Source organism: Salvelinus sp. IW2-2015, linkage group LG1, assembly GCF_002910315.2.
Source record: "Salvelinus sp. IW2-2015 linkage group LG1, ASM291031v2, whole genome shotgun sequence".
In the NCBI taxonomy this organism is placed as follows: Eukaryota; Metazoa; Chordata; class Actinopteri; order Salmoniformes; family Salmonidae; genus Salvelinus; species Salvelinus sp. IW2-2015.
The window spans coordinates 51,362,952-51,372,670 of NC_036838.1; the positions used below are offsets into that span (position 1 = coordinate 51,362,952).

General features: G+C 44.8%; 1 protein-coding gene across 5 annotated transcripts in view; it reads left to right on the forward strand.

The window, feature by feature from the left end:
* LOC111969545 (neural cell adhesion molecule L1-like protein) overlaps window positions 1-9,719 on the forward strand; it is a 93,049-nt gene that overhangs the window by 66,886 nt on the left and 16,444 nt on the right. For all 5 annotated transcript variants that reach the window (XM_023995744.2, XM_023995727.2, XM_023995737.2 and 2 more), the window contains 7 exons: window positions 161-262; window positions 598-795; window positions 999-1,069; window positions 2,051-2,273; window positions 4,525-4,640; window positions 4,897-5,101; window positions 5,247-5,369. In XM_023995744.2, coding sequence (XP_023851512.1) covers window positions 161-262; window positions 598-795; window positions 999-1,069; window positions 2,051-2,273; window positions 4,525-4,640; window positions 4,897-5,101; window positions 5,247-5,369 — 1,038 coding nt within the window. The remainder of the gene's footprint in view (window positions 1-160; window positions 263-597; window positions 796-998; window positions 1,070-2,050; window positions 2,274-4,524; window positions 4,641-4,896; window positions 5,102-5,246; window positions 5,370-9,719) is intronic.

Consider the following 9,719-nt stretch of genomic DNA (forward strand, 5'->3'; position numbering starts at 1 on the left):
CAAATAACTACGTTACTGCATCATAGTTTTCACTTTCTTTCTTCTCAATTGGTCAGTTTCTGCTTCAAACGTTTTTCCTCAGTCCTTTTCCACTCCAGAGGATTCCCTGTCTTTGTGTGTTATCAAAGCAATGTTGTTGTTGTGGTGGTGGTGTTTTCAGACATCCCACATGCACCTGAGAATTTGGTGCTATCTGAACACAAGGGCAGAAGTGTGAAGCTCAAATGGATCACTGGGGAGGACCACAACAGCTCAACCACTGGTAATAGTCTGGTCATCCACCTGGCTCTGCAAACACAGCAAACACATTACGCAGCTCTGCATGCATGTTGGAGCATCAGGCCTGTAGTATACAGTATACACTGAAAATAACATGGCACATATTTACTCAGAAAATGTTAATTAGTACTTTATTATTGTGTTAGTCTCATGTCAACATCCCAATACAAATTAGTAGTTTAATCTTTTGGAGCAAGTATCCTGCTCAGTGCAGGGTCTGAATAGTTTGCTGCATAGCTGGCTGTTAGGTAAGCATCCCCTTTGGCAAATGGCTTGGGCAGATTGGGGACTGGTCTGTGTGTCTCACCCTGTCAACAGAGTTCATTATTGAGTATGAGGAGAGCCAGTGGGAGCCGGGGACCTGGAGAGAGCTTCAGAGAGTTCCTGGAAATCARGGCTCGGCAGTCCTCAAACTTTACGGACATGTCGACTATCGCTTCCGAGTGTCTGGAGTTAACACAGTGGGCAGAGGGCGCCCCAGTGAGCCCACAGAGAGATACAAGACCCCTCCCGCAGGTAGGAATTCCTCCACTCATGTTGCCTTGTCCTCCTCCTTCATATCACCGTACAGGCCACCGGAGCTGCCTGCGCTGCTCGTTGAACTTTAAAACACTCATCATCTGAGATAATTGATTCCACTCTTGTTGATACCAAGGTCTCTTATGTGCACATTTCACAGGAGATTTCTGCCAAAATCCATATTTCTTCTCTCTCACCAGCCCCTGACAAGAACCCTGAAAATATCAAAATTGAAGGTCATTTGCCACATGAAATGGATATCAACTGGGAGGTAAGAAACAGAATGTGGTTCCTTCAATATACTGTACCTTCCCTGAATACGTATSCACCTTTCTGAATACTGAATATTTCACAGGAGTTATATTTTTGTGGAAATCAAAAACTCTCTTCATTCAAAGAGAAAATAAGCTAGAATAGTGTACACTCTTAGAAAAAAAGTGCTATSTAGAACCTAAAAGGGTAAATCCGTTTTTGTTCCAAGTAGAACCCTTTTGAGTTCCATGTTAGACACACTACATGGAACCCAAAAGAGTTCTACCTGGAACCACAAAGGGTTCTCCTATACTTATAGGGACAGCTGAAGAACCCTTTTGGAACCCTTTTTTCTAAGAGTGTTACATGCAATTATAAATAAGAATCGCTCAGAAATCAAATATCCATGCTGTTGATATTTCATATTGTTGATTTATAACTTTAGAAGAGCTATTTTGGATGGTGAATTGGATTGCTATCAAAGCTGCTCATTGTGGTGCTTTTATTAGAAAGTGAAAAGAGAGGAGAGAAGATTTCTTACATGTACAGTAATAAATTCAGCTTTATTGTAAAAAGATTCATCTCACCCCCACTTATCTTCCTGCTCCTGCAGAGTAATGTAGCTTCTGAATTGATGAGCTCTCTCATTGTTAATGATTTGCTTTTGTGGATAATAGTGTCTTATTCTATTTCCCATCATGGTCAGCCAATTGTGAGGAAAGCACTAGATCTCTCTATAATCTGTGAAGCCTGCTCTTTATATCAGAGGGGTGGTTCAGAGCTGCCTGGACACAGCACCCAGCCAAATGTCTAATTGTTTTACTGATTTTATATTATCAAAGCCTGATTAGGATCCAAGTGTATGGGCTTGTCATTATAATCCTGCAATAGCCTAGATGAAGAAAGACATATAAAGAGATCCTTGCTTAATTGTTCAAGTTCCTATAAAATGGTAATAATCTGTGTGTTACTGTTATTCTTACCTTCCTCGCTCTTGCAGCCATTGTCCCCCATTGAACACAATGGGCCAGGCCTTGAATATAAGGTGAGTTATAAGAGACAGCATGTGGAGGAGGACTGGCAGGAMCATGTGGTGAAGAGACACTCGTTTGTGGTGAAGGACACTCCCACGTTTGTGCCATATGAGATCAGGATCCAGGCAAGGAACCACCAGGGATGGGGACCTGAACCCAAAGTGGTGACGGGCTACTCTGGAGAAGACTGTGAGTGACTTAAACACAGAGAGTTTCTATGTGTATTTCACAATAATGATACTATTGAAATGTACAAGGATAATATGGTAGAGTATGTACTATTCAGCTGTGTGTATGGTAGGCTACAGTCCTTAAAATATAGACTCCTTTCTCTGAAAAGGCCGAAGTAGCTGATGAAATGTGTGATATGCATGTAGTAGCTTTATTGAGCTAAAACTCTCTTTTAGAAGTCATAAACCACTTCATTCCATGCTGGTTTGTATTTATTTATATTTCCATCTTCATCTTTAGCTTTCTTTTGGACTTGCCCTCAGGAAGTTACCTCAGGTGGTCAAATACAATGTTATAGATCAAAAAAGCACCTCAACCTTGTTAAGAATGTTTTGTCTTCCTTTAGAGGTTTCGTAATACTTTGTTGTCATCCTGTCTGGTATCATCGCTTAGGCAATAGCAGTGAGCCCCACACTAGTTCCTACCTTGTGAAAGTGGTATATCACATTATTTAGATGCAGTCACTGATCTATAGATTCATATTTTACAGAAACATATCTTTGAAGCATCTAAATACTCAACCCAGCCAATACTAAACATATATTATGATCTGGTGGATCATTCACCATAAAGCTGAGCTTATACACTGCTKAAAAAAATAAAGGGAACACTAAAATAACACATCCTAGATCTGAATGAATGAAATATTCTTATTAAATACTTTTTTCTTTACATAGTTGAATGTGCTGACAACAAAATCACACAAAAATMATCAATGGAAATCAAATTTATCAACCCATGGAGGTCTGGATTTGGAGTCACACTCAAAATTAAAGTGGAAAACCACACTARAGGCTGATCCAACTTTGATGTAATGTCCTTAAAACAAGTCAAAATGAGGCTCAGTAGTGTGTGTGGCCTCCACGTGCCTGTATGACCTCCCTACAACGCCTGGGCATGCTCCTGATGAGGTGGCGGATGGTCTCCTGAGGGATCTCCTCCCAGACCTGGACTAAAGCATCCGCCAACTCCTGGACAGTCTGTGGTCCAACGTGGCGTTGGTGGATGGGAGCGAGACATGATGTCCCAGATGTGCTCAATTGGATTCAGGTCTGGGGAACGGGCGGGCCACTCCAGCCACATGAGGTCTAGCATTGTCTTGCATTAGGAGGAACCCAGGGCCAACCGCACCAGCATATGGTCTCACAAGGGGTCTGAGGATCTCATCTTGGTACCTAATGGCAGTCAGGCTACCGCTGGCGAGCACATGGAGGGCTGTGCGGCCCCCCAAAGAAATGCCACCCCACACCATGACTGACCCACCGCCAAACCGGTCATGCTGGAGGATGTTGCAGGCAGCAGAACGTTCTCCACAGCGTCTCCCGACTCTGTCACGTCTGTCACATGTGCTCAGTGTGAACCTGCTTTCATCTGTGAAGAGCACAGGGCGCCAGTGGCGAATTTGCCAATCTTGGTGTTCTCTGGCAAATGCCAAACGTCCTGCACGGTGTTGGGCTGTAAGCACAACCCCCACCTGTGGACGTCGGGCCCTCATACCACCCTCATGGAGTCTGTTTCTGACCGTTTGAGCAGACACATGCACATTTGTGGCCTGCTGGAAGTCATTTTGCAGGGCTCTGGCAGTGCTCCTCCTGCTCCTCCTTGCACAAAGGCGGAGGTAGCGGTCCTGCTGCTGGGTTGCTGCCCTCCTACGGCCTCCTCCACGTCTCCTGATGTACTGGCCTGTCTCCTGGTAGCGCCTCCATGCTCTGGACACTACGCTGACAGACACAGCAAACKTTCTTGCCACAGCTCGCATTGATGTGCCATCCTGGATGAGCTGCACTACCTGAGCCACTTGTGTGGGTTGTAGACTCCGTCTCATGCTACCACTAGAGTGAAAGCACCGCCAGCATTCAAAAGTGACCAAAACATCAGCCAGGAAGCAWAGGAACTGAGAAGTGGTCTGTGGTCACCACCTGCAGAACCACTCCTTTATTGGGGGTGTCTTGCTAATTGCCTATAATTTRCACCTGTTGTCTATTCCGTTTGCACAACAGCATGTGAAATGTATTGTCAATCAGTGTTGCTTCCTAAGTGGACAGTTTGATTTCACAGAAGTGTGATTGACTTGGAGTTACATTGTGTTGTTTAAGTGTTCCCTTTATTTTTTTGAGCAGTGTATTTCACATGTTGGGTTGATCTTTACAGTACTTAGTGTGACAACGGGGCTGAATGGACTGTGATGTGAGTGTATTTGGCCCTGCAGTCCCCTCTGCGGCTCCTGATGATGCAGCGGTGGAGGTGATGAACAACTCGCTGGTCAAGGTCAGCTGGACGCGTGTTCACAAGGACAAGCTGCATGGACATCTGGGAGGCTACAGGGTAATTCTTTAAAACAGCCCTGAAACTTTCAGACACAGTTTAAAGGGAGAGACCCTGACCTTGCTGGATCTCCTGGACCTCTCACCCCACTTTGTCTCCCTAATGCTGGCAGCGCACTGTTACCTTACACAGGCCACTAGCGCAAAATASTATAACCCAGACTATAGCCTTCCCCATTCATGATTTATTGTCCTTTTCTCACATACGATCTGTTAGATTCATAACACTGTGTGTCCTTCTGTCATGGCGGTGTCAGATAAACTGGTGGCGGCTGCGTAGTCTGCTGGACTCAAAGAAGACTCACGGGGACAAACACACTCTGACATTCCCGGGGGACCGGAACCATGCCATGGTACCAGGGCTCACGCCCTTCTCTGAGTACAGCCTCATCGTCATGACCTTCAACAGGCGAGGCAATGGGCCAGGTAGCCACGCCGTCAACTTCAAAACCCCAGAGGGAGGTAAGACAGGAGGGGAGAGGGGCGTGCCATGGAACATATTAATTCACTACGGTGCAACTGAAGAAGAAAATAAACTATCTGGACACAAGCTTATTGTGTTACGCATTAATAATTTTTACTACTTGTATATTTGTTTGTTTCCCAGTTCCAGAGAAAAACCCAGTTTTCAGGGTCACAGATGTTCAGAAGCACACTGTCACTCTCACCTGGGCACCTCCCCTGGAGGTCAACGGAGTCCTTACAGGATACCTGCTAGAGTATCAGCTGAGTATGTACAAATCTTTCCTCTTCCCTGTTAAACTGCAGTCTCTGACATGCACCAGGCTCCCTTCATTCAATATGTCTAGCAACTCCTTGATCTTACCACTATGATATATTGCTGTGCTTATGAGTGGTACTACAGTGCATTTTTTTATGCTTTGTTAATGATAGTCTCAAGTTTAGCTCCTACAGCTGGTGTGAAATGTTTGTCTTATTATAGAAATGTGGGAAAATACATGCAGAACTTTGATCGTGAAGATCCACAGGTTTAAATCTCACAAGTGGTTGCATGAGAATATGATCAAATGGAGAACAAAAACTCAGATGAAAAATACCCTCAAGGAGAAAAGAATGAGGGTTGAATACAGCTAAATGCTAAACGTCTGTTATTGGATGGCATCAGAAAGCATGGAAGTGGATATCCAGTGTGACTCATTGATAGTGTAACCCAGAATGACCCCCTTGGTGAGAGAGGGGTCAGTATCTGGTCAGGGTGTGGCCTGTGTGGTGTGTTGTGATCCGGCACCAGCAGCGCTGATCAAGGCCAGCGTGTCACAGCCTTTTAAGGTCTTGGTTACTGACCCCATCCTGTCCACCGGGGACTTCGTCACAACCAACGGCCCAGATTAAACAGTCACAGGACAACAATAATGTGCATGTGTGTGTGTCCCCCCCTGGGCTGAAACAATAACGATGATGAGGCTGATTACAACGTTTCAAAGACGGCTTTGCAAAGTAACTCTCCCTAATGGTTTTTGATTTTTCCGCTGCACAAGAGGGTCAAAAGTGTCATGTTGTATTTCAGAAGAAGGGATGTTTTCATTATGCAATCATGATAAAGCTGATGGACTCTTTTGAAGTGAGGGGTTTTGAAGGAAGTGATGTTAATGGTAAAGATAATGCACCAGAGGAAGCAGCAGAGGAATTGAAAGGCTGCTGCAAAACTGTTCCAGGGCTGAGCACAGCTTCTTAGAGGTTATTTGCTAACTTAATATTTCACAGGTTTCACAGGACCTACACTGTTACATTAATGGCTGATTCCATCTCTAGGGAAGGAAGAACCAACTAACAATGCAAATCAGATGTTGTTCATAGGTTGCACCTCCTTCACTCGGAAGTGTCATGCCATTGTTGTGAATAGTAGTGTCCTAAAGTCGTGATAAGCCCAGTCATTCTGGATGGAGGCTAACGACTGTTTAGTCTAAATTACACTATAGTGCCTGGAAATACGATGACATTGCTAAAGTAGTCAAATGTTCAGTAGGAAACAACTTTGCCAGCATTATCATGTCATCAAATTTACTTTAGACAGATGGAAATGTTGTCATTAGCTAGCAAAGTTTGTCAAGAATAGCTAGCAATGCTAACAGTAGCTAGCTAAAATCTGGTGTCCTCCCCTCATTCTTAGCTAACTAGTTAACGTTATACTGCGTCTAAAGTCAATCTGGCAACATCAAAATGATTAAAAAGGTTTTCCTTGTAATTATTTGCCTCCTTTTGAATGACATTGTATTTCTAAGCCACTCTAATGCACTTTTGATTCAATCTTTATCAGCGCTCATTGACAATACATTGAGTAGAATGCTCAGTTGGCCATCAGTCCAAAACAAACATTCAAAACAAAATTGTGACGAAACATGCAACCCATGATTACATGCTCACACAATGTGGTCCTATATCTACCAAACCCACAACATATTATGAGTGTCCTTTTCAAATGATCAATCAAATGCTTATTTTGTCCTTCTGTATCAGAGAGATCCTTTGTGTTCATTAATAGATCCAAGATGGCGTAGCAGTGAAGACGTGTTTTTGTTCGTCCTCTCGTGTACTTTTGTATTTTTCTTATTTTTTTGTATATATTTCAATATTATTTTCACTKTTTTCCATTTTAATTTCATTTTAATTCGATTATACCTTCCGGTAACCTGCCTCACCCAATGTGATACGGAATCGCTATTATTTTTAATTTTAGAACACATTCAAGAACCACCAGAAGCTAATTAGCTACAAGCTATTTAGTCATTGGTAGCCACTGCTAGCGGCTTTTACCTTCTGCACAGATACCAGCCCTGTTTTTTAGCRTGGATAATACTCGCCAATCTACCAGTATTGGACTATCTCTCCACTACKARGCCGGATTCCTGCCYTAAATCCCTGGACCACAACTTCTGATCTTCACAGCTAGCTAGTGGCTAACGCCCCTGCCACGAAGCTAGCACCAGTTAGCCGTGAGCCAGGCGCATCTCCCGGCTAGCAAACTAAATTCTACAATACCTCTTTCGCCATCTGGTTTGGATCCTCTGTCGACACGGCGCACTGCCGCACCACCACCACTGGTCTGCCGACGAATACTCCATCCGTTGTGCCTTCAACCGGCCTCTGTCGGAGCAGACGCTCCTACTAGCCCCGGGCTACTAACTTTAAACGCCGTGTCACCCGTGTGCTAGCGTAGTGGCGACTACTCCACGGCTTCCCTGTTCCATCTACTGCTGCCCCCTGGACACTATGATCACTTGGCTACATAGCTGATGCCTGCTGGACTGTCCATTAATTCACAGTACTCCATTCTGTTTATTTTTTTTATCTGTCGGCCCCAGCCGCGAACTCAGGCTCTGGGTGTAGTTATTCCYACCCTCTCTGCCTAGTCATCGCCATTTTACCTGCTGTTGTTGTGTTAGCTGATTAGCTGTTGCTGTCTCACCTGTTGTCTTAGCTAGCTCTCCCAATCAATACCTGCGATTGCTTTATGCCTTGCTGTATGTCTCTCTCAAATGTCAATATGCCTTGTATACTGTTGTTCAGGTTAGTTATCATTGTTTTAGTTTATAATGGAGCCCCTAGTTCCACTCTTCATACCTCTGACACCTCCTTTGTCCCACCTCCCACACATGCGGTGACCTCACCCATTATAACCAGCATGTCCAGAGATACAATCTCTCTTATCATCACCCGGTGCCTGGGCTTACCTCCGCTGTACCCGCACCCCACCATACCCCTGTCTGCACATTATGCCCTGAATCTATTCTACCACGCCCTGAAATCTGCTCCTTTTATTCTTTGTCCCCAACGCTCTAGGCGACCAGTTTTGATAGCCTATAGCCTTTAGCTACTCCTCCTCTGTTCCTCGGGTGACGTGGAGGTAAACCCAGGCCCTGCATGTCCCCAGGCACCCTCATTTGTTGACTTCTGTGATCAAAAAAGCCTTGGTTTCATGRATGTCAACATCAGAAGCCTCCTCCCTAAGTTTGTTTTACTCACTGCTTTAGCACACTCTGCCAACCCTGATGTRCTTGCCGTGTCTGAATCCTGGCTTAGGAAGGCCACCAAAAATTCTGAGATTTCCATATCCAACTATAACATTTTCCGTCAAGATAGAACTGCCAAAGGGGGAGGAGTTTCAATRTACTGCAGAGATAGCCTGCAAAGTAATGTCATACTTTCCAGGTCCATACCCAAACAGTTCGAACTTCTAATTTTAAAAATTAWTCTCTCCAGAAATAAGTCTCTCACTGRTGCCGCCTGCTACCGACCCCCCTCAGCTCCCAGCTGTGCCCTGGACACCATTTGTGAATTGATCGCCCCCCATCTAGCTTAAAAGTTTGTTCTGTTAGGTGACCTAAACTGGGATATGCTTAACACCCCGGCAGTCCTACAATCTAAGCTAGATGCCCTCAATCTCACACAAATCATCAAGGAACCCACCAGGTACAACCCTAAATCTGTAAACATGGGCACCCTCATAGACATTATCCTGACCAACRTGCCCTCCAAATACACCTCTGCTGTCTTCAATCAGGATCTCAGCAATCACTGCCTCATTGCCTGTATCCGCCACGGGTCCGCGGTCAAACGACCACCCCTCATCACTGTCAAACGCTCCCTAAAACACTTCTGCGAGCAGGCCTTTCTAATCGACCTGGCCCGGGTACCCTGGAAGGATATTGACCTCATCCCGTCAGTTGAGGATGCCTGGTCATTCTTTAAAGGTAACTTCCTCACCATCTTAGATAAGCATGCCCCGTTCAAAAAATGTAGAACTAAGAACAGATATAGCCCTTGGTTCACTCCAGACCTGACTGCCCTCGACCAGCACAAAAACATCCTGTGGCGAACTGCAATAGCATCGAAGAGCCCCCGCGATATGCAACTGTTCAGGGAAGTCAGGAACCAATACACGCAGTCAGTCAGGAAAGCAAAGGCTAGCTTTTTCAAGCACAAATTTGCATCCTGTAGCTCTAACTCCAAAAAGTTTTGGGACCCTGTAAAGTCCATGGAGAACAAGAGCACCTCCTCCCAGCTGCCCACTGCACTGAGGCTAGGTAACACAGTCACCACCGATAAATCCATGATAATC